Source organism: Anarhichas minor, unplaced genomic scaffold (genome assembly GCF_050575085.1).
Source record: "Anarhichas minor isolate MPS153535 unplaced genomic scaffold, ASM5057508v1 ptg000028l, whole genome shotgun sequence".
Lineage (NCBI taxonomy): Eukaryota > Metazoa > Chordata > Actinopteri > Perciformes > Anarhichadidae > Anarhichas > Anarhichas minor.
In genome coordinates, this window is record NW_027466474.1 from 6432508 (window position 1) to 6460041 (window position 27534).

At 41.0% G+C, this 27534-nt stretch overlaps 1 protein-coding gene across 1 annotated transcript in view; it reads right to left on the reverse strand.

The window, feature by feature from the left end:
• The window catches only part of ccdc88b (coiled-coil domain containing 88B), a 37083-nt gene extending 10231 nt beyond the window's left edge, over positions 1 to 26852 (reverse strand). The window contains exons 1-23 of the mRNA XM_076103140.1: positions 26627 to 26852; positions 25192 to 25340; positions 24060 to 24168; positions 17835 to 17904; positions 17591 to 17649; positions 17046 to 17129; positions 16052 to 16192; positions 15236 to 15381; positions 14834 to 14915; positions 13939 to 14097; positions 12457 to 12603; positions 12129 to 12300; positions 11777 to 11892; positions 11389 to 11457; positions 10003 to 10698; positions 8926 to 9105; positions 7245 to 7585; positions 6874 to 7033; positions 5594 to 5992; positions 3807 to 3968; positions 3205 to 3482; positions 2864 to 3007; positions 773 to 959 (exon numbers count right to left, since the gene is read on the reverse strand). Of these exons, the coding sequence (XP_075959255.1) occupies positions 773 to 959; positions 2864 to 3007; positions 3205 to 3482; positions 3807 to 3968; positions 5594 to 5992; positions 6874 to 7033; positions 7245 to 7585; positions 8926 to 9105; positions 10003 to 10698; positions 11389 to 11457; positions 11777 to 11892; positions 12129 to 12300; positions 12457 to 12603; positions 13939 to 14097; positions 14834 to 14915; positions 15236 to 15381; positions 16052 to 16192; positions 17046 to 17129; positions 17591 to 17649; positions 17835 to 17904; positions 24060 to 24168; positions 25192 to 25340; positions 26627 to 26686 (4110 nt within the window). The 5' untranslated portion in view covers positions 26687 to 26852. The remainder of the gene's footprint in view (positions 1 to 772; positions 960 to 2863; positions 3008 to 3204; positions 3483 to 3806; positions 3969 to 5593; positions 5993 to 6873; positions 7034 to 7244; positions 7586 to 8925; positions 9106 to 10002; positions 10699 to 11388; positions 11458 to 11776; positions 11893 to 12128; positions 12301 to 12456; positions 12604 to 13938; positions 14098 to 14833; positions 14916 to 15235; positions 15382 to 16051; positions 16193 to 17045; positions 17130 to 17590; positions 17650 to 17834; positions 17905 to 24059; positions 24169 to 25191; positions 25341 to 26626) is intronic.
• Positions 26853 to 27534: the final 682 nt, after the last annotated feature.

Here is a 27534-nt window from a genome sequence, read left to right on the forward strand (position 1 = left end):
AGTTACAGCATGTTGCACGGTTGCGTTGCTATGATTAGCAAGTGTAAAAATGTCTATTTGACATTTTATAGATGATTATGAAAACTGTGGTGCGACCAACTGACAATAATCCAGAGAACTGGTCTACGCATGTCTTGAATGCTGCAGGGATTTTGTGTATCTGCTTCTTCTTGTACAACATTTCTTCACATCTATCTGCAAACCAGAACTCCTGTACCAGCTTTTGATTCAGGGTTCATGAGCAGCTGGATGCAGCAGCATAACGTAAGATCTGCTCGTTGACTTCTTAAACCCTTTACAGGAAGTCAATTTCCACCTGTTTCGCCCCTCAAACGACTGGAAACTTTGCTGGTTGAAGAACATTTTCAATATTCAGCGCTCGTTTGACAGCATTGCACAGAAGAGTAAAGCTGTTCTGGAGGCAAAGATGGTTCAACTCTTTATTCACTACTTGGTATTCAGTTTCAGTTTGGCCCAATATATCATTTTTCTGACTTGTTAATCTGAAATTTTCTTTTTCTATCAAGCTGTTCCTCAATGACCACAACTATGGACAATTATCTTTAAAACCTGCAATTCAGACCTAATACATTTGGTTTATTTTGCCCAATAATCTTTAGACTAAATCTATTATTTTATACAAAGAGGGTAATGTATTAGGGTGTCTGTGAAGCACTAAATCCCTTTTTTGCATGTCAATGGTCGGCTGGCAGCTTGAATACAGAACACCTGTGTGTATCTCCAGGTGTGTAAATACATTTCAGGTTAATACCTGGTACTGGCTGGTGAGGCGGGCGCTGCTGATGTCCAGGCTCTGGTTGGTTTCCCTCAGGCCGCTGAGTTCCCCCTCCAGTCGTGTCCGTTCTAGCTGGGAGTTGCTCAGCTCGGCCCTGAGCACCGAGCCCTGAGCCAGCAGCTCCGCCTGTGACGCCAACCCCTCCTTCTGCTGGGCCTGCAGCCTGAAACATCGACACACAGCCGGGCTTTACTCACCGCTGTCACTGTTATTTGTCCTGTGAAGTGTTGTGTGTCATTTGTTTGGTAAGTGCTCTTTAACTGAAGCTCAGCACTATATTACATTATGATCACAGAGCCAGAAAACAACCAACAAATAAATCTGATATCATCTCGGGACAGGTTGAAGAACACATGATGGGGCCAGTCAGTGGTTTTACAGCATTGCTTAAAAAACATACAGCTAAGCAGTTTGCTTTGTTTAGTTTTGGAGTGAGAACTACAATGAGTGTGGATGAAACTCTTAATGGTCACTGTGGGGGAAATTTGGTAATATCTAGTAATTAAACATTGAACATTTTATGCTCCCAATGTGGATTCAAAATGTTTTGGAGTGAAACTTTTTTTGTTAAAGTTAAAACTGAACCAGTGTACAGCATGGCTCAGCATTAAACAAATCGGCCGCTATCCATATTTCTTCCTTTGGAGATACAACTAATGATTGCATTCAGTATTGATTAATCAATGAAACATTTGTTATGTATAATGCAAGCAAATAGTAAAACAATGGGCCTGTGGTGACCTCTTCAAATGTCTTTGTTTTGTCCAACCAATGGTCCAAAACTCCAAATTAATAGGGTTGCAATCATCGAAGACAAAAAACATAAAATTAACTGATTTTTTGGCCACTTAGTGGCAGCAGAAACGAGTTGTGAACATTGACGTAATTAGGTTTTTATTGTGTACGTGTTAGCGAACAGTTGCTTATTTATACATCCAGCAGCTACTGAGCAACATTACCATTCATATAGAGTCGTATTTCTGTCCTACTGATTAGTATAAGTCCAATATTAACTTCTCTTTTTTGGTTTCCACCAACTCCTCCAATACTTTGCTCTTTAGCTGCTAAATTCTCCACTATGTTCACCAGCTAGTCCCTATCTGTATCTGTCTGCTGAGTAGGGAGTGTACAGTGGGATTTAGAGTTTGTATTATTGAAAACAGCTGCGTGCTGCAGTCGATGCCGTGAAAGGGCCCCAGAACAGTAACGTTGCTGCTGGACGACTAAACAATGAGCTGAAACGCACTATAAATCTCCGTAGAGCCGAGAGGAGCTGCATATATAAAGGTGATCATTCTTTGTAAGTTTATCACTACCACCATTATTGTCACATTGTTTTCACTTTGTCATTTGATACCTTATTATTATGACAATACTGATTGTCACTTTGAAAAAATTAATGAAATTCAGCGAGAACATTATATTAATAAACGGGTCTAAGGACGTATTTTATATTTCACTAATGTATTTTCGATCATGTTTCATCTGTCAACCAGGAGGAGGAGTCCATCCTGTTTCTAGAGTAATCAATCACATCATTATGACAGTGATTATGAATCAATCATCACACAAGTATCTTATAATGATGACGATCATCATCATTATATACGGTACCCACCACCCTGTAGATAAGATGTAATCAGACCCTCCAGCAAGACTGGTTTGTGGCTTAAATACACACACGTGATCAAGATAATAAAAATTGAATGAATTCATATCTTGTGTCTAAAAGCCTTTAAATGTTCTGCTTTTGGATGATTTGGAACTGAGGTTATAAAATATCCAAACAAACCTACATTTTTTTGTTTTTGTTGTCTTGAGCCACTTAAGTCTGTGCTGCTGTTTTGTACCCAAAAGCTTTCAGGATCAAATCAAAATGCATTCTGTGCATTCATAAAGTACATTTGTATTCAAACCAATTCCTGTGTTGCTCCCTGTGCTTCATATAGAAACATTAATGCTGCTGCTCCTTCATAGTCAAGGCAACATGCATGCGCTAAGAGGAGAGGAGAAAAGGGATGAGCAGATCTCATTACCTTGATACTGATTGGTGAGTGTATTCGTTACCTCTCGTTGTCTTCTTTCAGCCTCTCCAGCTCTCGTTCCCTCTCAAGTCTCCTCTGGGCCTCTGCTTCCATCTCCTTTCTCTCCATCTTCACCTCCAGCTCTCTCTCATCCAGCTGGGATTTTCCGTCCAAGAGCTCCTTGTACCTTGAGATTACAAACACAGAAAACATAGAAACAATGATGTCATAAAATGTATGAAACAGAGAGAGAAAGTGTGTGTTTTCAAAGGTTGTGTAGTTGGATTTGTGTGTATATTTTTGTTCTTGGGTGAACTAAAAGTCCTCACAAGGATGGAAGAAGACATTAGGGTCTAATTGAATGCAGTCAGTGTGTGTTTGTACCTGGCCTCCACCTCCCGGTGCTGAGCCTCCAGGCTGCGGTTGTTGCTCCTCAGCTGAGAGTGTTTGTCCAGCAGCTCCTCCAGCTCCACCTCCTGCCGCTGCTGGAGAGCAGTCATCCGATCGTGGTCCCGCCTCAGAGCCTCCATCCTGGCCACCGACTCCTCGCGCTCCCGCGCCCACACCTTGGACTCTGCCTCCAGAGCCGCACAGCGGGCCTCGCTCTCACTGCAGCGCGCCAACACTGCTGCATGCTGGGAGCTTAGGGATGCTTGCTCCACCTGTGTGTGTTTTAAAACAGAGAAATAAGACCAAGACCAAGCAACAGACAAACAGACACTGTCATAAACAGAGCCATGCCACTAGCAAAGCAAAGAATATGCTGTCTCCCTACATTAACGCAGTCTGGGAGTCAAATAACGTAATATATCCTTTAAAGCTATGTCCAAATTCAATGCAAGGGTCTCATGATCAAAATGTGTCCATTAGTCTTAATTTAAGTAAACCAAAGGATTAATTGATAGTAGTCCAATATGCTCCTTCAATCCCAAATTGAGTAAATCATTTCAGATATAATAACGTTCTCCATCTGTGTGTTTGGTCACCTGCAGCTGGGTGTTGAGTGTCTGTAGTCTGGTGCAGGAGTCCTGCAGGCTGAGGGAGTGCCGGCGCAGAGCCTCCAGCTGCTCCTTAAGGTGCTCACATGCCTCCTGGGACTGAGACAGCCGCGACAGCAAAGCCTCCTGTTCTGCAATCACCACCGCTTTCTGAGGGAGAGAAAAATTTCGTATGGAGATAGTGTCCACAGCCGTGTACAGAGGCATCTGCTTCAGGGGCTGTGCTACCTTTGACGTCACGTGTGCCTCAAAATATCCATATTATTTGAACCTCATTTGCAGCTGACCTTTATAAAGCGCTCAGTCAGGTAGCAGCTTTATGACATTTGAGTCAATGTATAAACACAGATGAATTTCATCTTGTGCTTATGCAGAAATGTACAACATATCAAATATATACTAGTAGTCCACATATGATGTTTGTAATCAAGATACTCTACAAGATTTCAGTGGGTGGAATTTTTGCACGAGTATTTATGATCCAATCAGAAAATCTGCACACGTATTTGTTATTGGCTTGAAGTGTGCTGATTGGAAAATAGGATTGATATATTCAAAATGAATAGACAAAGTCGTATTTTGCAAAATTACTGGAGGAAATCTGGTGTTTTTATGCAAAACAAAAATGAGCTTGAGGCACACCAAAACTCGGCTCAACCCCAACAAAACAATGTGAATTTAAATTGCTGGCACAGCAACAACTTTTTCATTTCGGATTCTTTCACATTTCCTACCAGCGCCTGACTGAATCATACTGCTACACCGGGGATTACTACTGTTTTCACTGCTCCTTTAGACTTCCTACTTTTCACTTCACCGTTTTCCCTTTTCATGTCAGTAGTGGAAAGTATACTTTTTAGGTACTTTCTACTTTTAATTCGCAACATTTCAGAGCGAAAAAATATGTTTTTTACTTAAGTTATGTTTCAGTTTAAGATTTTACATTAAAGAACATATGAAGAGATTACAAAATACAATACATCGTTTAAGATTAAAGCAGTGGTTTAATTGGCGTGTGACTTTCAGATGGTTTCATTTTATCAACAGTTTGAGGCCCAAAGAGGTGAAAGCATCCCCAAAATATTTTTAAAAAGAATATAAATTTGTGTAGCAGAACTTTCCCTTTTCTTCTTTCTCCTCTCATTTATCATCTCATGACCCACAGATTTATATTGTGACCCTTTAGGAGGGGGCCCAACCCCCAGGTTGGGAACCACTGGAAAAAACGAACTAACTCACAATATACTGTATAAAGTGGTGAAAACCAGTTCAACCTTGAGCAGCTACACCAGTAAAATGTGCCTTAATGCATCAGTATTAATAATCTAATAGTAAATCAATCCCAGAATGTTCTTCTACTTCTACTTTCAGCACATTTGTCTAATAATACTTTTGAACTTTTTGTACTTGTAATCTCCTTACAGCTCGATGTTAGAGTTTATGTGTGTGTCTATGTGTGTTTGAGACAGAGAGAGAGAGAGAAAGTAAGAGCGAGAGCAAGAGAGCAGCAGAAGAGATAAGGAAGATTAACAGTAGCCGAGGTGACATTATAAAAACTGATGAGCAGAGATAAAGTGGTAGTCCTGGAAATAAAGTGCTGCACTCGTGGAAGTGGCGGCCTACTGTGAATTGGTAGTCTTCAAGCATCCCCAGAGCAAGCATTTCAACATAATATAGATCATCTCCATCACACAGGAGCTGAACCGAACCAAGCAGACATCCAGAAAATCCCACTCACATCACTCACAAACATGTATTTAAACACAGATACACACCTCTCTTTCCAGCTCTATCAACCGCTCACTCAGCTGCCTCTCTGTCTCTCCTGTGGCATAACCATGGGTCAAGGAAAGATCACGACCTTTGCCAGCTGCAGGGGATTGATCCAGATGTGGCGTCTCCTGGGTGTGTGTCTGAGAAATGTGTGCTTTGTCTGAGGAGTCTGAATTTGAATTGGACGTAGTGTCCACCTCAACACTTCCTCTTCTCTTTTCCAAGTGGAGAAGAGATTCACTTTTCTTAAGGCTCTGGCAGAGCGACTCTATTCTCTCCTGTGATTGGTTGAGAGAACCGGTTGTCGTTTTTAGTTCAGCCTCAGCTTTCTGTAGTTTCTGGCACAGACGTTCGACTTCAGTGGACAGTTTCTGGGAACGTTCCTGCTCATTGGAAAGGTCCTGATAAGAGAGAGATAAGAGGCAATGCAGCGCTCAAAGATTAGAATCTGAGGAAAATAAAACAGTGATCTACATCAAAGACAAATCAAAAGCACAAATACATGCATGACTAATTTTACTCAGAAGAGTTTGTTGGTCGATACATTCCTAAAAGAACCAATCTGTATATGATCACTTTAATACTATAGTTGTTGCCTAATTCCATACTGCATACTAATTATATACAGTAAGAATAATTGTAATGCTCACAGTATAAGTTAATAGTTAGTAGACAAGAAATTAATGTATACTTTTTCCAGTGTGGAATAAGCTTTTTGGACATTTATTAATCATCATCATTTTTGCGTCATCACTGACAGATGTAGAGTTGCACCACAGTATTTAGCATGTATGCATTTTTGGATTGTCAGCATAAAATAGTGTTTTCGTTCCAGTGTGGGAATTCATAAAGACACTATACAGTGCATACATTTCACACTCAGGAAAACACACTTCCAACCTGTGAGCAGAGTCTCCATTTCACATGTGCTTTGCATGAGGGGACAATAGTGTCCATCAACAGAACACAGAAAGATCCAGCAAATTTGGTATGGAAATTGCATTCTTTGAGAATACTGACATTTGTCCCTTTCCCTGTATGAACACACTGAATTCTTATGCAGGACAAACATAGAACCATTAAAGGATGGACTATTACTATAAATGTATATCAACAGTTTATAGAAGGATTTTCTGCTGTCTAGATAAGGTGAGAAAGTGTGGATGAGTTTACCCTCCACTACATCCCCGCAGTCAGTGACTAAACTACCACGTCATAGCTACAGCACACACACATACACACACACACACACACACACACACACACACACACACAAACAAACCTGGGACAGTGAATTAATCTTGGCCTGAGCATCTGCATACTGCTCCTGCAGCTGCTGTTTACCCTCCTCCATGCTGGTTAATCGAGTGCTGAACTCCTTCTCAAGGTCCTGTAGCCGAGTGCAGAGCTCCTTGGATTCAGACAGCTGCTGACACACACGGCTGCGCGCACAGACACACACAGACACACAGACACACACACACAGCAGCATGGGTCAGACACAGGTTGAATGAGGATAGAGTTGACATTAAAGATAAATACATGGTGCAGCCAAGTAGCTCTCTCTGATGCCTTGTAAAGTTAATTGCGTACCTCAGCTTGTGATCGGGGTTAAGTGTGTGAACAGGAGTGTGTGTGTGTGTGTGTGTGTACCTGTGTTCAGCGTCCAGGCCCCGAGCTCTCTGGTTGCTGTGCTCCAGAGCCAGGGTTGTGCTCTCCAGCTGCTGCCTCAGCCTCGCTGCCTCTCTCTCTCTCTGCCTCCCTTCCTTCCGTTGGCTGTCCAGCTCCGACTGACACAGCTCCTTCTCCTGCTCCAGCCTTGACGCCTCCAGCAGCGCCTGGTCTCGCGCCCGGGCCAGAGATTCGGCCTCCACAGTTGCCTCACGGAGCTCTGCCTCCAGCTCCTCTTCCCGACGACGAGAAGTCTCCAAACTCCGACCTTGTCGTTCCACCTCTGCCCTGAGAGTCTGAGAGGAGAGCTCTAGCTGGTCACTCTGGAAAAGAGACAAGATGGATGATTAATGCTAATTGATTCTCCACTTTGGATTAGAGACTTTTATTAATGCCCAGAAGTGAAACTAGTTTGGTCAAACATGCACAGTGTCAATTAATGAAACACAAATCAGACGGGTCACAATAGACAACTTATGACAGATATTATAACACTCAAAGTGTTTGGTGAGTTACATTAAATGTAAAGATGACTCCACGGGGAACTTTTAATGCTACTTTAAGGAGCAGTTTTCTTATTACTAAGAAACTAAATCTTACTAAATCTTCAGATTTAGAATGCAAATTCAATCAATCTTTGTGTCATTAATCTGCATTAAGTGATATTTGTTTTTTTCCAAAGTTAGATGGGATCATATAGCTAGATGGTGTAATATCAGAACACATTAATTGGAAACTGCCTATTTCAGACAGTAGAAACATGACTGTAAAAACATGTACAGTACTGTTTAGGTTAGTTGATGTCCAGACACAATATCTACAATAAAGAGTGGATTTTGTCTTTATAAAAAGAGGGCAGGTAATACAGTGGCATATTACAACATCAGAAGGAGAATTAAGTACAACTCTCTCTGAATGGGAGGTATTCACAAATCCCTTTTATGGTATTTCTTTAATGCTGACTTAGCACTGCTCTTCTCCTTATCTTGCAATTTCTCTGTCTTGCAATTTTACTGCAAATAGCACATTAAATACATAATTCCATATCCATTTTTTTCAGAAGATCTCAAAGACGTCTACATCCTGCAAAGAGTGTCCCAAATATTAGATTTTTAGTTTGGTTTTTCATGTAGGGAAATGCACTAAATAAATTGTGCCAACACCTTTGATATGTTTCATGTCAATATGTGAAAATCGCAGTTCAAAACAGACTCTATCTCGCAAAACTGTGTGTATGAAAACATTGTTTCATTCTCAGCTTGAATCATCAGCTTCACTTCATGCTGTCAAATCCAACTCCTGCTGAGCAGTTTCTCGATGCAATAATATAATTATACTGCAGATATAAATGCAAGACAAAACACAATCATTTGGGAAGCAGAGCCCCTATAGTAATGTATTTAATGTAACCAAGTAAGTATCTAAAGAGATTACAGAATATTAAGATCAGCTATTAAAAATATAATACATTTTTGTTACTGGGGGCTTGTGTTACATCACAAAAACTCTGCTCCCTTTAATTTGGTTTGTACTTTTCTTCATGTATTTCCCTGCCATTCATCCAACTCCCCTGAAGTAAAATGACATCTGTCATGGTCATGAAAATGTTTGGTGTCACAGCTGCATCGTGTGTTTGTGTGTTTGTGCATGTGTACTCTTCAACCTTGCGCTGGGCGGTGCGCAGGGCGTCCATGGTGCTGCGTAGTATGTCCCTGTCTCTCTCCAGTGCAGCCCGCTCTCCCTCCAGGGTGGCGATGACCGTGGTCTGCATCCTGTGAAGCTCTGCTTGGCTCCGCAGGCGGCAGAGCTCCTCCTCCATAACCAGACCCTCGGACTGAAGACCCTGAGAACACGACGGGAGGATATTGAGCTGGGGAACTATCTATTAATACAGACGTCTGTATGTATCCATTTTAAACTCGCTTGATGGACAAGGTTTCATTTTATGGGCCACGTAGTTCGCTATAATTTCTAAGAAAGGAACTCGTATATAATTGTCAAAGAATGTAACTTGAAGCTTATTATAGAGAAACGTAGGGCGTTTGATTGGTAAACAATCCAATTAATTAATTTCAATAAATCGCGAGCAAAACCAGGAATTTCATCGTCTGGGGTCATTGAATATTTTCATCAGATTTCATGGCAATCAGTCCAATATTTGTTGCGATATTTCAGTCTGAACCAAAATGGTGGAAAATCATCAGACTGCCATCGCCATCTGTAGAGCGATGCCACTAGCATGGCTAAAAACAAAGGCACTCCTCTTTAGATCAACAACTTTATAAATACTAAAATGAATCCATGTAGCTGCCTTCTGAATTGCTCTATGAATTATTACATAAATATCAACACTTGCCACAATGTTATTAAACACAATATATCTTAAATGTATCCATCAAACCAACCAAATATCCATGATCTTAACATCTCTAGTAGCACATTTTCTTCCACCCACACATCTACCCACCAAAACCCCACCCATCCATCCATCCATCCATCCATCCATTTATCCATCCATCCACCCACCCACCCATCCATCCATCCATCCATTTATCCATCCATCCATCCATCCATCCATCTATCCACCCACCCATCCATCCATTTATCCATCCATCCATCCATCTATCCACCCACCCATCCATCCATCCATCCACGCACCCACCCATCCATCCATCCATCCATCTATCCACCCACCCATCCATCCATCCATCCACGCACCCACCCATCCATCCATCCATACCTCTATCTGCCTGCGGGCGTCTCCCAGACTCTCTGCTGCTTTCTTTAGACGCTGCAGCTCGGCCTCCAGGACCACCAGCCTCTGCTCAGCTTCCCAGGTTTTCTTGCTCTGCTCCCCCAGCTTGGAGCGCAGGTCCTGGGCCACGATCGCCTGTCGGTCAGCCTCCTCATCGGCCTCCTGGACCCGGTTCGTCAGAAGCTCCACATCAGCACCAGACAGGGAACAAACATCCTGGTCTGCAGCTGTGGTCTCTGAATTATTTTCTACACTTTTTGAGTGATTTTGGATCTCGGAGTTTGTTGCTACAGCAGTCTGTTCTTTCTTTATTTGCATTTCTTTCTCCTTCTCTTTCTGTCCTCCCTCTGCCTCTCCTCTCCTTTTGGACTCAACGTCCTCATCGCATGGTTCTTCATTTTCTCCTTCAACATGGAGAACCTCTTCCCCAACTCCTGCTTCCCTCGGGGTTCCAATGATTTCTCCTGTTCTCTCTCTCACCCTCATCATCCTCACCCTTCCTTCCCCCTCTCCCCTGCAGGATTCAGAGCCCTGGACTCCTCTCTCCACCTTCATCTCCTCCTTTCTGTCTGGCTTCTTCTCTCCTTCCACCTTCTTCTCGTCTTCTATTTGTTGCAGTTTGGTCACCAGCTGTTCAAGGCGCTGCTTCAAAGTGGCATTTTCATTCTTCAAGTTTTGAAACTGAAAGGAAATAGGAGTTTATAATAAGTGAGATCTCCTGCATTTCTGTTTATTTTTTGTCCTTTTTAAAAAGACTGTTCTCTTCTTGTTCTTACTTACAACGGGCAATTAGTGATTGATTTAAATTATTTTTTGTTTGGTTGTAAAAATAGAATATGAAGGCACAACTCTGCACAAACAACCGTAGAAAACTCTGAAACAGATGACAGGCAGGAGCCATCATAAACAATATAAAATCCAGAGAAAATATGTAATACAATGTAAAAAACTAAAAAAGAAAAAAGATTTATATCGCATTTGTATATTTGAACAGCTTCACTGCTATCAAAGGGGATCCGTGTTTTTTATTGATCTGTCGATTCATCCATTTTACAATTCAATACCGCTGACGCAGCTGCTGAAGATGTTTGTGTCTGAGTTATATCCAATGATCGCACTTATATTATTTTTATGGAAAAGTACAGTATAAACTGGCATTTCAAACAGTCACTGAGTTTCTATATCATACTCTGTGTGACATTTATAGGGATGCAATCATTTAATGTATCGATTATTTACATAAAATGTCATTTAAAAAAAGCTTAATGTTGCTCAACACTGTGTCTGACAAAGCAGTCTCCCAGAAACTATTTCAGTCAGGTTTCTGTTGAATTCAGGTCCGTAGCAACGTTTATTTCCCTTTCAGCTCACCTCTCCGAGTGTGTTCTGATGCTCCGTCTCCAGGCAAGCCAGCTCATCCTTTGCATCTGGAGAATCAGCCTGAAGCAAAAGGAGATGAATGTTTAACTCCTCCATTTGTTGCTTCCTGCTTTTCCTGTTTCATTTACTCAGATAGCGACGAGCTTCACGTCTGACTTTAGTGATGCCTGGTTAACTTGAAAGGTGGGTCTACTGGTATTTTTATTAAAGATTCTTGCCTGAAATGGTTTGTTCTACCAAGTCACGATGATCATATCAACCATAAAGCACACTACAGACATGTTAAAGCTCTATTATTTACTTTACATATCATGGAGTACCGGTAAACTTGTATTGATCATTTCTGCCAGTCATCACCCTCGAACCCCTGAACCCTGACCTCCTGCTGGGCCAGCAGCTCCTCCAGTCGTCTCCTCAGCTCGGAGTTCTCCTGCTCCGCTCCCAGCAGCATCAGTGTCGAAGCCTCGCCCACCTCCACGCTCAGCGGCTTCTGATCTGAGAGAGAAATACGGAGAAAGAAATAAAGAATAAAGTAGGCGAAAGATGAAAAAAAATGAAGCGCGAGAGGCAGAAAAAGAGAAATGGAGGAAAAGAGAAATGGACATATGAAGAGATTCACTCGGTTATTGTTGATTGATGACCTGTGGGCCAGTATTACCCCAACATATTTTCTCTTATCAGTTAATTAAAATGTCTTAAATGACAAGGTGCGGAGAGGCAAGTGCTCTGACCAATCAGGTCTCTCAGCTCTTCGTCAGAGTCCAGTTCTGATTGGAGGAAACGTCGGTGAACTGGAGCAGAAAAGTTGTCGCCGCCGCTGCTGCTGCTGTGCCTCAGGTCCGCCTCAAGGCTCATGTTCATCTCCAGCAGCTCATCAACCCGCTGCCTCTCGGTGTCCCGATCCTAAACACACACACGTACACACACAAGGGCATTCATTCATCATATGGCATTTCCTCACATATTACTGCACACATACATACGCACACAAATACAGCCAGTAGCATACGTATTTAGACAGAATCTACAAAAAAAACACAATCATTAAATTACACCAACCGCTTCCACGTCTATGATTTTATGACGCAGCAGAAGATTGTCCCTCTCGAGCTCCCTTAGCAAGGAGCAACGCGCTCGTGCGTCGGCCAGCTGTTCTTCCAGAAGAACTTTGGTCTCCTGCAGTGCTGCACACAGCTGCTGCTGCTCCTACAGGGGGCGCCATGCACAGACAGACATGAGGCATGAGACTATATGTAGTGATATAAACATTATATACTAGTCAGACATTAGCCAGGTAGACATTCAGGCCAAACATTTGCTGAGAGAATCAGATTGTTTCTATGTGTCTTTTGCTGCTGCAGCCCTCAGAGATAATCTATCTTTGATCCACATGTTTGCCTTTTTAGTGGCAGCTAAGGGCAATTTGGGTTTTCACCATCATTTTTAAGCAGTTGTAGGAACCTTTTCTCAAGAAACACAGCAACATTGCTACAACAGAGTCGGACAGGGCAAGAAACACAAGCAATTGGACGATCAGACTGGTTGTTAACAAGCCGACAGTTTGACCAGTTTAAACACTCGACTTAGTCGTTAAATCAAAAGTGAGCGCATCCAAAGTGTCGATAACAACCAGACTGTGTTTTTTGCCCCCTCTTTCTTCTTAGCGTTATTCTCGCATTCAACCTCTTGAGTAATATATTTATATTTTATTCTTACCTAGGAATGACCACCGCAACGATGCGAATAAACCGAAGATGTAATAAAAACTAAATCACTCTTGAAGTGAGTGGGTTGTACTTTTCTTTTAAAAGAGAACACCTCTAGATGTAAACATTCAACATTAACTGTACTGGTTTTAACAACTATGCAAGAGATCACTGTGAAAAGTTTATTGCAAACATAAACACAAGAAAAATGGATCCTGCCAGCTAATGTGGGCTGTCACAGAGATGCAGTATGGAGGTGGAATGAATTAAATGAGACTGAGACGGTGACAGTGAGGACACTGTGAGGTGCTTTACAAGAGTATGAGCACATTTTCTGCCTCAGAATAGTTATACTACTTCAGAATAAATCTCATTTGGGTGTAAAAGCTCCAATATCTGAAGACCTACTCCTGCTCTTTGTCAATGAAGCAGCTTCAGGCTGTAAATCCTGATGACATCACACAATATAATCTCATTCTCTGGCTTTGAGCTTCAGAATTGTTCATATTCACTCTTAATTGAAATGCTCAGGGCCGTGAGAGGGAATATATTAAGTAGTATTTCTTTAAAAAAAAAAAAGTACTTACTCAGGGAAGTTAAAAAGGTGATCTTCTTGAAGTGACCTTCACTGGTAATGTTCATATAAATGTGTATATGTTTGTGTATAGAGTCATTGTGAGTCTGTTTGATTTTGTTCTGTATGGGAGATTAAAATATGTAACTTACTGCCAAAGCAATTTGAATGTATTTCATGGTGTAAATGTTGTCGTGCTGCTTGTTTTCTTATTCAGAAGAACGTGTAGTGAGCTGTGTGTGTGTGTGTGTGTGTGTGTACCTTCAGCTGAGTGCGTGTGAGCTCCAGGCTGCGCAATCTGTGTTTACAGCTCTGAAGCTCAGTCTGGAGCTGCTCGGCCCGTGCAGCTCGCTCTCGGGCGCAGTCCAGCTCATCCCGCAGTGCGCGCATGCCCCTCGCCTCACCCTGCAGAGAACGGTTCTACAGACAGACACACACACAGACACACACACACCAATGGGGATGAGGTCAAAGAAGGTTGTGAACAGATCTAAGATCTGCAGTTAACAAACGTTGACAAAGTCTAATACAATCACCAAGATTTTTGTTTAAAGTGAATATTAGGACTAGGTTTAGATTAAGGTCAGAGCTACGCAGTATTGGACAGAATATTCAAGCAATTTAAATGAAGATATGCTCCATATTTTGTTGTAGCACAAAATAGTGTCCACAAATCTTCCAAACTGTGTGATTTGGGAACATTGTTTGAAGCTCTTGTAAGTCAATTTAGCAAAACTACAATACAAAAATACAAGGAAATGATTCGGCGAAGGCCTCATGTTATCCAGTATCATTCCTGTTGTTGTTTTGTTTTGGATTCTGAGCATCTAAACTGTCAAGTTTAGCTGAGTAAGAAGTTTAACAACAATGTTCTTCTGGGCGAAATTGCAGTTGGCTGCAATGTGTGTTGTCTGATTGCGGCTAAATACATAACCTAGGAGAATTGACTTATTGGATATTAAAAAAGCCACCTGTGTTTTGTGCTGCTGGCTGTGCTGTATTGTTCTTTCAGGCCTAATATACAGTATATCACAGCCGTTGCCAAACTCGTTAAGCTTTATGTGTGATAAAGTCTTTCCCTGTATCCAAAGCAAGGGTATCTCTTTCTCTTTGACAGAGAAAAAACTAAATCAGAGCACCAGGTTTCAGTCCGTACCTCTTTGTGAAGTTTCTTGAGCTGGTCCTCCATGGTTTGAATCTCCAGGTTGTAATCCAATATCTGATCACCTTTATCTTCCCTAAAAAAAAAAAAAAGTCAAACAATGCAATTACACTATTTTTCATTGATGTTTTGTTGTGTGATACATTGGCTGCTAAAAAAATAAAGTGAGAGAACATTATGTCTGCTATAAATGATAAAAAAGACACTTCTATGCAGAAATTATAATTGACCTTCGTGATAAAGTAAAGCAGTGAGTGCCTGATTTGTATCTTACTCGTTGCTAAGTAACAACTCACAGTTTTGTGTGACAAAATCATTTGCAAATTTTTCAAGTTGACCTTTATCACAACTTTTCTAAACTCACACACACACACACACTCACTCACACACACTCACAGTTGTTGTTTAAGGCGGCGGAGTTTGGCCTTGCTGTCTGCCAGCTGGAGTGCCAGACCTTGGGGTGGCTCCTCGCTATGACCACCCAGGGGCGCCGTGGGTGAGTCAGACTGGACCTCTCGCTCCCGACAAAGCTCTGCTATACTCTGGGAGAGAAAGGGCGAGAGAGAAGTGGGAAGAAAAGAAAGGAAGATTTGGGGAAAGGATGAGAGACACGCAAGCTAAAGTATAGGAGAATTATATCAACTACATCAAAACTAAAATGAATACTGTTGTTGGAAATTAAGTTGGATACTCAAAAGATGTTTCGTATTGTGAGTAATAATGTCAATGTTAATTTTGAACTGACAGTGTCAATATAGTGTTTATACACCTTTCTAAAGAATATATGCAAAATTACTTTTGTTTGTTTTCTGACAAAGATCTTTGTTTTATATGTTTACACACATCCAGGCTTATTTGAGTCAGTGGAAAGGATTTGATCAAAATTGAATATCTCATGTTGCTCTGATCTCATATCAAGATTGTAGCTCAGGGTTTAGAACAGTATTAACTGTTCTATACAGAGATAATCTCTTTAATAATGACTTTTAATCCCACAAAAACTGGTAAAAGACCAAAAATGCAGGACGGAGTCAAATTAAGACAACAAACTCAGATATGGGTAATTATTTAGGTCCAGGTCTTTACCTTTTAGCAACGAAAACAGACATGAGAGTGGTATTAATCTTCTCATCTCACTCTCGGCAAGAAAGCAAAAAAAGCACATTCTCCAAAGTCAAACATATTCCTTTAAGTGTGTGTTTGTATACATACCTCCAGTTGTGTGTCTCTCTGTGTCAGCAGGTTTTGGATCTGTTTGGCCATAGAGGTGAACACCAGCTGAAAGTCTGCACCTTCAACCTCTTCCAGCTCTTCCCACCTCAGCGGCAGCACCATGCGAGGATCCTGAGTCACCTGCAGCAAGGTCACATGATAAGATCAATGTGCGTCTGGGAAACCTGACACAAAAATGGCAGATCTTGGGACAAACAATCCAGGCAGTGTGAAGGCTGTGTGAATACCAAGCGGCAATGCGTCTGTTTATAAAAGGAAAAAAATAACTTTTTCTCACATTTATTTGGAAATGTAACTGTTAGGGAAGCGTGTCCAAAAATGTGTGAGTAATGCATACAAAACTAATGATTATGTAGACAGGTTTGAAATATCCTTGGGTGGAAGGCATATGAACAGCAAGCAGGGGGTGCATCCATCCACACAGGAAGAGCACCTCTCCCTGCTATGATTTATGAGGCTGAGAAACCTGGCACAAAAACGGCTGCTGGGCAACATGCTGTTACTGTAATTCAGACACACTGACATGCAACATGTTGCTTTTGTAATGCCGGCAATTATTCACGGGGGGCATTTTTAAAAGAGTACTATTTGGCATTTAGTCTGTATTGGAGAGGACGGCGGAGAATGACAGGAAAAATATGAAGGAGAGTGGATGATGTGACAGAGGTGGAGAGGTGGATGATCCATCCTATGGTGGCAGCAAGGGGCACCCAGAGGTCCTTATAAGGCTGCCGGCAGAATAACAAGTAACTCATTTTCACGCTTACTTGAAGTGCCAGCAGAAGGTGTATTAGTTTCACTCTCGCTGCCTACAGGCCAGACAGTGAAGAAATTCTTTGCTCAATCTTATTTTGGGACAAAAATCCTCATTGAGGTCCTCTGGATAATATCTCCTCATACGGTCAGTCACTGAATTCCTTTTATATTCTGGGGAGGGGGGGGTATATGATTTGATTTGAGCACTTGAACCAACCTGCTGGATACAGCTGGCAATGGCTGCCTGGGTCTCAATGTCCAGAGACTGGATCTGCTGAATGAACGCCTCCTTCTCCTCACACTGCAGACACAGAGGGATGACATGGAGTCAGAGGTAGGTGTGTGTGTGTGTGTGTGTGTGTGTGTGTGTGTGTGTGTGTGCGCGCGCGCGCGCGCGCGTGTGTGTGTGTGTGTGTGTGTGTGTGTGTGTGTGTGTGTGTGTGTGTGTGTGTGTGTGTGTGTGTGTCTAGAGTTGAAACAATTAGTCAATTGACAGAAAATGAATCTGCAGCTATTTTGATAATAATATAATCCTAATAAAAGTTCTACTGTCATGAACTGAAGTGTTGGAAATGTAAAAAAAACTAGGGATCACCTTAGTTATTAGGATTTATTCTTTGGGGACATAGAATTATACATCCAATTATTATTTAAATTATTTACAATTAGACCAAAGTACTGGTCCGTCCAGGTTCAGCAACACAATACAGGTGTCATTATCAACCTTCAAAAAGCGTGATGGTCATGTGAGTGTGTGATCACCTGCACAGCACATCCTAGTAAGAGCAGAAGCAGTCGCCTGAGCTCTTCCACGGCTGCCTCTGAGGACACAGAAATAACTGTCATCATCATCATCACCATCATCATCTCCCCCCCCAACACCATCCTCTGTTATCACCTTAATGTGTCTCGCAGATAGCAGAGATATGGACTCATATATAAAGTATAATTACTTTCTTGCTGTTGAAAGATATGGCACTGATAGGATTGTGTGGTTATCTTGTACCTGTTATGGGGTCCTGCCCCAGAATGGCAATGTTTGGGAGAGGCATCAGTATCAACTGCTGCAGGTCCTCCTGATGAGCAGAATAAGAGTAAAGAGTTAAAAAAAAAAAAGAAACTTGAGTGATCCCAGCCCGTCCTGTCTTTCTGTCTGCCCACAGTGAGCCTAGATAAACAACAACAGAAAGACTTTCCACCAGCCTCCTGCAGTTTGTGGTGTAAACAAAGAGCTGATATCTGATAAGAGTGACTTTTTGTTCGTCCTTCCATGTCAAGGAGTCTTTATATTAGATTTTATATTTTTCAGTAGAGCTCATTCTCAGTATTCTCGAGACGTAATAGAAACTTTAAAAAAGATATGATGATTGAATAACACTCTTGTAACAAAATCCCTGATTTTACTGTTCCCCCTGTGGTTAAAGGATATGCATATTATGAGTAACGTGACAGCAATGCCGGCACGGCACATTAACAATGTACAGAGCACAACCAGAACCCATTACCAGCAACAAACCAGAGATTACTGCAGCTAACAAATGATTTACTAGAGCCTGACCGCTACATTACTCTGGCTTTTATTACTGGATGTTTTTAGCTGGTCACAGATGTACCAGTATTGGTCTGTTAGCTGATAACTATTGCAGTAGAGAAATGCCAACAGCATGATGAAATTTAGTAAGAAACAGTGCTTGTCTGCCACAGTTTATTGTAAAACTGTAAAATGTCCAGCTCAGAATATATCTTGGTCACAATTCTTTAATAATTAAATGAATTAAAGAATAGATAGAGCATCATGTCGGCCAAGGAGTTGAAGACACTAATCATATAATTGCAAAGTACCTGGTTCAAGTCTGACTGGATACTTTTGTCATGTCATCGCTCCTCTCCTCTCACCTCTACACTGCCACTACCAAAGAAAATGCATCTACTTAAACCTGGTAGGGATTAGACCAGCTTCACTGGAGCATTCACTGAGTGGGCCGTTTCATAACTCAACATGAGAAGTTTTACTTTATCAGGAGCACAGTCAATGTGTTGCATTTAAAAAAATACATTTCATTCAAATTGATTCATGAGTTATATGCAACTTCAATCAACCACACGTTTTGTAAATTAGATCTCATCCATACTACCTGGGTCCAAACTGCCAAACAGGAAGTGAGATCTTCCAATTGCTTTTGTTGTAGGGGGAACTCAGACTGTACCATGTCGACTGGAGTACAGAGGAAGGTTTTCATGGCTTCAGGAAATAGTCTTTTTTAAGTACTCTAAATGATTTATGTTGTTAATATTTCTATGTTGGGACAATTATAACACTGGTAGCAAATTGGTGTACTGGTTTGATGTAACGATGACGGTAGGCATGCATGCTATACTGTAAAAATGTAGCTTACATGACACTGTATCATCTCACCTGAGGGTTTTGTTTTTAATACAGAAATGCTAGTTGTTTCTGAATTAAAAATGTTAAAATAGTATTAACTAAAGCAAATACATCTTGAAGTTAAGAATCAAAATAAGCTCTTGAATCTGGATGTTTCTATGGTACTGTGCTAGAAAGCCTTTACAATGTAAAAAGACTAAAAGTGGTGATTCAGGTCTCCAACACTGTGGTCAGCTTGTTTCAGCGAGTTGTATTTCCTGCTTCCTGATCTTGGACAAATCTCTTGGCAGATTCTAAATGACGTTTAATCAAGCTGGATGGCAGATGCCACCAACATCCGCGGTTCCAGGAACCTGGCTTTTCTGGCAGCAAATACAAGTCTTTGTCATGTGGACCTGCAGTGCTTCGCTCCTCCTCCATTACCATCTAGTGCAATCAGACAGATGACTTTGCTAAAAGAATTTCAGCAAAGTCATCCGACTGATACTTTATTACTTTACTTACTAGATCCTCGAACAATATATCTGTTAATTAAAAATGTTTCTGTCAAAGAGCCACATTCTGATGCTGGCTAGCTCCTCTCCCAACTGCTCTGCAAGCCTGTTTACATCCTCCTGCGATCCATCGGAGAAAAATCCCCAGAACAAAGTCACAATTACAGCTCTCTCTTACTTTAATTTATAAACTGTATACAGTGAGAAAGGCAATGTACCAAGAGGAAGGCACTTTCTTCTGCAACTCCATCATGTGTGAGCTTGGCATTAGAAGCCATGTGCAGCCAAGCAGAAGTTTGTGCTCCTTCAGGGCATGTCGGATATTATCCACTGCAGCTCTGTGTTGGTCATTGCTCAGCTCATGGTTCACAATGCCAAACAGACTTCTGCAAGAGATTAGCCAGAGTAGAAATCATATAGAAGCTGCTTGTTGTTGTTGTTGTTGTTATTGTTGTTGTTGTTGCTGTTGTTGTTGTTGGCTTGCTAACGTCCTCAAATCACACAGCCAAAATACTTAATAGGTTGGTGTTTGCTCAAACCTGTCCTGCACTATATTTTATCATTTGGTGCCGTTATACAACCTGCAGAGATTAACAATATGAGTTGTACTTGTTGTTGTTGTTATGGTTTTCAGAGACATCATAGCAATAAATAGGAAATTAGCCTTTATCCCTCAGTGAGTCTGCCTCTGAAAATAATCGACTGTTATATAAAGTAGTCCTGAATTTGGAATAACATTTGTCATCAAGCTGATGGCTGCAGCGCTGAAGCGAATTAAAATCCATCTGCAACATTATTTTTCCCAAATTCTATCTTTCCCAAATTCTATCTTTCTATCAATAATTCAACTTTATGTGGTTTGGACTGGAGCTGGTTTTGATTTTCAGTTCTTCTGTTGGCTGTCTCTCTTTTCCTTTATCTTTTCTTTGCCTTTATTCACATGTGCAAACCAGATTTCATCTCTATATTTTTATGTTAATTCAAAAATAATTTATTGGATATTCAGTAGCCTTAGAATTATTCGGTTTTCTGAGGACAGAGATCTTTAAATGTAGAGGCTCAATAAATTAGAAGGCAAGAGAAACTAACATTTAGATTTCCATTAACACACAGATGAACACTAAGTGTCACCAGTCAGAGACATGGATTGGAATACAATAAAATGCAATATAATACAATATAATGGAACACAGAGGAATAGAATAAAATAGAAAATGATAGAACAAAACACAACAGAACATAATACAACACAGAATTTGGACAGGAGGGGGTAGGAAAAATATAATAGAACAACAACAAAAAAGAATAGAACAGAATAAACAGGTGTATATATTCTATATGAATAGAACAGAAAATAATAGAATGGAACATAATTGAACAAATAGAATAGAAAAAAATGGCATAGAACAAACAGGATAATATAGAATAGATAGAACAGAACATACAGAATAGACCAGAATAGAACAAATAGATTAGAACCTAATAGAACAACAGAATAGAACAAACAGGACACCATAGAATAGAATGGAACAAATATAATAGAATAGAAAATAATCAAATCAACCAAACAGGATAGTATAGAATAGATAGAACAGAACATACAGAATAGACCAGAATAGAACAAATAGATTAGAACCTAACAGAACAACAGAATAGAACAAACAGGACACCATAGAATAGAATGGAACAAATAGAATAGAATAGAAAATAATCAAATGAACCAAACAGGATAGTATAGAATCGAACCATTAGAATACCATAGAATAGAACCAACAGGATAGGATAGAATAGAGCAGAATAGACAGATAGAATAGAATACAACAAACAAACTCAACTAGAATACCACCAATAGAATGGAACAGAGCGAGAAGAGAAGTTGACAAACAACGGAGTGGAATAAAATAGAACAGAACGGTATGAAAAATAATACAATAGCCCAAACAGATCAGAGTACAATAATAACTGCCACATAGTGTGTTTAAATGGCACATGCCTGTCTCATCTACAATAGCTCACTATCCGTATTATCTCTATCTCTTATTGTATCATAAGAGAGAAGATGAGATCACAACAGAGAAAATGAAGTCCTACCAGGCAGCAGACTATTGCTGTGGCTTACACTCACCACACTCTTGTCATTGTATCTTTCGCCTCACACACACACACACACACACACACTCACACACACACAACCACAAACACACTTAAACACGTACAAAGCAAAGAAACGTCAAAAAAAGGCGGCAAGAAATAAAACCATGACCAATGTGGAATGTAACGTCCACAGAGACAGTGGAGCCTATTCTGAGTGCACCAGGTGAAATTGTAGTCTAACGCCGACTGATATGAGCTTCCCAATTATTGCTGGCGTCTTGTGCTGTCTGAGCTTTCAAGGGACATTAGTGATTCACTGAAAATTAGGAAGTGAAACCTTGTAGACTTGAGTTTTTTATATTGTGTGACAAGCTCATGTTCAGTCCACCTGACTAGGGCTTGGGGAGGTTTTCTTTTGCTGAGAACAGAAGCCTTTGAATCATTCTCCGAGGAAAGAATTGTGTCATTTCCTCCATGGCTACAGGCGCCTATAATGCACAATATGAAATACACAATACTGCCATTTGATTTTTATTCACTTTCCTTCCTCAACCCCCTAACCACGACTGCAGCTAAAATATTCAGCTTCCCGCTCCTCCACTTTTTCTCACCCCATTTGCCCGATATTAAGCAGTGACACGTCTACTGAGGACGGAAATTTTCTGTGTTTTATCTCTTTCTCTCTCGTGCAAATGATGCGTCACCCCCTGCATGGACTTCAAACTTACAATATCCTTGAGTAAAATGTTCGTGTGTTGAGCTTCATCATGCCCTCTTGTTTTTACTACCTTACAGCTCCAGCCCTGCTCCTTCACCCTCTCTTCCTCACCTTTTGGTGTGGCCCCGAGTTATGTTTTAGAAGGATATTTAAACTTTTTTTAACAAGACTTTTCTATTTATAATGGGCTGAGGGTCATTTCAGTCCACCCACAAAATAGCATTATACCAGTGTTTTTTTTTAGTGTGTGTGGAAATGCTACAGAAAGCGAACAAAGCTATTCAAGCCATTTTTCGAAAATAAAACCCATCTCAGACGGAGCTCAATCCTTGTGTAGTGTGTGTCTCCGCCTCCATATGACCTTGCCTTACTGCTGAGATATTAATGCCAGAGTTGGACAAGGTATCAAAATATCCAATTAAGCTTTGTTGAGGTTTTACTTACACACTCTTTCAAGTCTGAGACTCCAGGGAGTCACTTTTACACTTCTTTAAACAAAACATAGATGACATGTTAATTATTGTTTGTCAGAGTCAGGCTAACTGTTTCCCTCTGTATCCAATCTACGTGCCAAGCTAAGCTAGCTGACTGCTGTAGCTTCATAACTTCAACAGACAGACACAACAGTGATATCAATGCTCTCATTTATGCAAGAAAGCAAATAAGCCCAGATGTCAAAAAAATGTCTTCAAGTGTGTTCAACAAGTTCAATTAAAAAAGAAAAGGAAAATGAGTAACGTCAAAAGTTTCTGACTTTTTACAACATGATAGATGGCAATGTTTACTCTGCACCCACAGAGAGGGGATAACAGTTTGCGGTGTGTTAGGCTAACAGCTAACGGAATGGATGGTGTTTTTGGCTAACTGCCAACAACTAACACAATGGACAATGTGTTAGACTAACTGCTAACCACTAACAGCTAACGGAACTACCAGTACACACATTGCTGTACCTTTCCGCAACTCAGCCGCTGCTAGAGTAGGCAGACAGCTTGATGAGTTTACCTTTGTGTTGTGTTTGGGCAAAATTGTATAACGTGTCTCATACGATGACTTGCCTGCATTCATCGACACTTGTCTTTGAGTTTGAATGAAGTGTATTTCACGACGCCTTACAGCGCATTGGTGTCTAGACGAAGTGGTAAGCCAATTGTGGGTTGTACTCATTCAATCACACAATATAGCAGTGGTCGTTGGAGACACACCTGGCGGAGATCTGCACTCTACTGAGGGCAACTTTCTAGTTGATTAATTGACCACTTGATGTCAACACAACGAGCTGTAAACACAACACAGACAGGTGATCTGTGTTAGCAGTCGCCTATATATCCAGCAGACAATCGTGTTTCTGTCTACCTGATGGATGAAAGTCCAATATACAATCTTCCTTTAGCTCTGTTTTTGTCTTCAACACATCCTAGGAAAAATGTTTTTCTCTTTTTTTCTCTTTCTGTTGATTTTCAAACATCAGTCCAGATGTTGCTCCTGATTATCTCTTACCTTGATCTTAACCTCTTCCCCCCTGTAACTCTCCCCTACCTGGTAGAAGGCTCTGATGTGTCGATTTAAAATAGAAAAGTTCTGAACTCTCAGCATGTGATCGTCTCTCTCGCTGTCGTACAGCCGCTCCACCTTGGGGTTGGGGTCTCTGGGACAAACACAGAAAAGATGCAATGGTGTATTTAAAGCAGCTTGATCAAACGGCCCAGCGCCACGATTCTCCAGATGAGAAGTTCTCATGCAACGGTGCATTTAAGCAGAGTGAATACAATTTTAATGAGCCTGAGAAGCAGGCTGTGGGAATCCACGTGCAATTATTTGTTGAAATAACATGGCTTAGGTCAGGCCAAATTAATCAGCTGGTCAGCAAAGACTGACTCACATCTTGTCTGTTGAGAGAGAAAAGGTTTGCTAAAGATAAGGAATTCAGGGGAGAGGGCTAACAGGGTGTGCAGAACCTATACATATCATGAAATGATATGAAGAGGTTCTACATTTATTTATTATCTAAAACAATGTGAGGTTACAAAAGAGAACGTGATGCGTGTTACAGAACTAAGAATCTACAGCTGTTAGCAGCTCTGAGAGGCTGTACTGAGCTAAAAGCTAATGCTAGCATGCTAATGAGCAATAAACACAAAGGCAATGTCATTAGGTGGGAAGGTATTTGGACATAAAAGAACAGAATTGGACTATATACAGTATATTGTATATATATATGGCAAGTTTCATTGAAAAGCACAGATGTTAATGGTGGTGCTATGGTAAAGATTCATCTTCTGTGGAACATGAATGTCTGTACTAAATGTCATGGCAATCAACCAACATTTAATATATTTCAACATCCCTATCAAAAAGAAAGTTGCTTTTAAACGATTGTTCACTCAAAAATAGGCTTAAAGTTCAATTGGAGAATGAGTTGCGGGACATTTCTGCATATTTAAGCCTATTAATAAAGCCAAGGCCAATTTTTGCAACTAACTGCAAGGTTACACAAATTCATTTTTTTCGGTTTTCTACGTTAACATTTTCCCAAAATTTTTTTCGATTTTTAAATCAAGCTCAAATGGGCTTCTTGCATCACAGATTGACTCGGAGATGTCGTCCCTTGTCCTGTAGTCTGTATTATGGCTGCAAGGCAATGAAGCAAGAACATCTTGATAAATCTTACATGATCCTCATGATCTCATTGAGGAATATCCCATTGGTCAGCCTCATGTAACGATCCCGGGCACTTTGAGGAATTGAGTTTACTTCCATGTACTGGCTGTAGAGCGCTACGCCGTCCTCCCTCTCCACCATCTTCTCGAACAGCTGAACCTGCAAGAGACAGGGAGGGATTATGTTGTGTGTGTGTGTGTGTGTGTGTGTGCGTGTGTGTGTGTGTGTGTGTGTGTGTGTGTGTGTGTGTGTGTTTGTACCAGGAGGTCGACAAAGACAAGGAGGACAGACAGTAGCAGAAAGAAGGTACTGAGAGAGAGAGAGAGAGAGAGAGAGAGAGAGAGAGAGAGAGAGAGAGAGACAAGGAGAGAGATGGAGAGGTGCAAACATTTTCACACAGGAAGCCACTTGAGTCGGTGCACCTGTCTGGACAGGTGGGATCTGTGCTCTCACACTGGGAAACACTTCACAGTGACAGGCAGCCAAGCAGGACGGCAGCCAAGGTATCTCTCTCTCTCTCTCTCTCTCTCTCTCTCTCTCTCTCTCTCTCTCTCTCTCTGCTAAGAAGAGCTGTGCCAATGCAAACTGCAATATAATGAGGTTTATTCCCACCTGCACCTTCTAAAAACTGCACTGTCAGTAAACAGAGTAACAAGCTAGAGTTGGTTCAGCTGATAAGGTGAGGCAGAGCAGCCAGAGACCCTGTGTGACAGGGTAAACAGGGCGGCAGCGGGTGTCCTTCGACATATCATGCCAGAGAATGACCGCACTGCTGAAGAGCCCTTGAGCAAATATTAAAGCTCTCCCAGCTGCAGGCATCCTGTTGCACCTGACCTGTGACCCCCCCACCCCCCCTCAGATGAGGGCAACAATTAAGAGAACATCCCCACAAGGCTCGGCACAGTATTACATGATATTGTAAATACTGTTCATTGACCAGAATGGGGGGAATATCCCCTTTGGCTGTTTGGTTTCCCGCGTGGAAAACCCAGCTGGAAATCCAGTCTGTTACAAGTGCACAAATCCTCAACTGAATTTAAGCGACTGTATCCTCTTACGTACACAAAACAGCCTAGGGACACGGAAGTATCGAGGCTTTAGAGGCAAAAAAAAAACGGCTGGCCAACAAGAGGCAAGGGAAGCTGCCAAAAGGAGAAGTAGGGTGCTTGTTTTGCTACAACAGCCAGAAAGCAATATGCTATTTGTTGTTGTTTATTCAACTCTTACTTTTATAGTTATTGGTTGAATAGAACTGGAAAGCGGGCTGCTCTGAAAGATACAATGTCGTAAATATTTGTGACTGGAAATAACTGCAGCACCGTTCATTGTCCATGGCGGATTTCTACACAGTTTCCACACAAACGGCCTGTTTTATTTTCCTCTCTGCCTCTAGAAATGATGACCCTTTTTCTCTAACTAGAAGTGATTAATGATAAATGACGTACCCATTGCGCCAACGCACTTTCCATGAATTCTTCTATTATCTCCATAATGTTAGAGTCCATCGTGTTACGAGGGCTGTGTAACACTACAGAAGAAAGCTAATTAAAAATAGTATCAACACTATGTATGTAGTAATGAATCAAATACAGAGAAGCCATCGTTCGTCAAGTGAAGTAGTTTGACATTTCTGCGGCCCTTCCCCTCCCTTCAGCTCGCTGTCTCTTCCTCTCTGACTGTGTGACAGTTAGTTTCATTGCAAAACCACACCGGAATTTTCAAGCGGCACATGTTGCGTTTTTTTTGTTTTTTTTGTTGAGCCGACATCTTCACACGCCCTCCACACATAGGCTAACCTACACAGATATATTTAAATATACTATATGACTAACAATATACAACAACAAAAATCATAAAAACGCGCGTTGGGTTTTGTGAGACAGATAATCTGGATTTGAACGCTGGAGATTTGGGCCTCATTTTTTCTCTTGTGCGCTTTAAACAATATGACAGCAGACCCAATTTAGTATACTGGACACATTTTAAATGAATGTCACCTGTAACCGGCTAAATGGAAATGTTTGCATCTGTATTATTTCTGGTCAATAACTTGATGTTCTCCGGTGAAAATGACGAAGGTTTAGACTGGAGTTATTACCTTGAAGTTGTAGTGCATTATTGTTCCATTTCCACACAATATTCAAGCCGATTCAAGCACTGTGCAACAGCGAACTCCGGTGGTTTCACATGAAAATGCCTCGTTGCCCATTTTAAAAGTGATGCATTACATCATTATTTCTATAACAAAATCACTAGGGAAGTGTAACCAAGCAGCGCGTCTATAATTTAGGTGCTGCACTTCCTGTGCAGTGAACATTATTTTAAGAAATGATCTCTGTATCTGCATATTGGC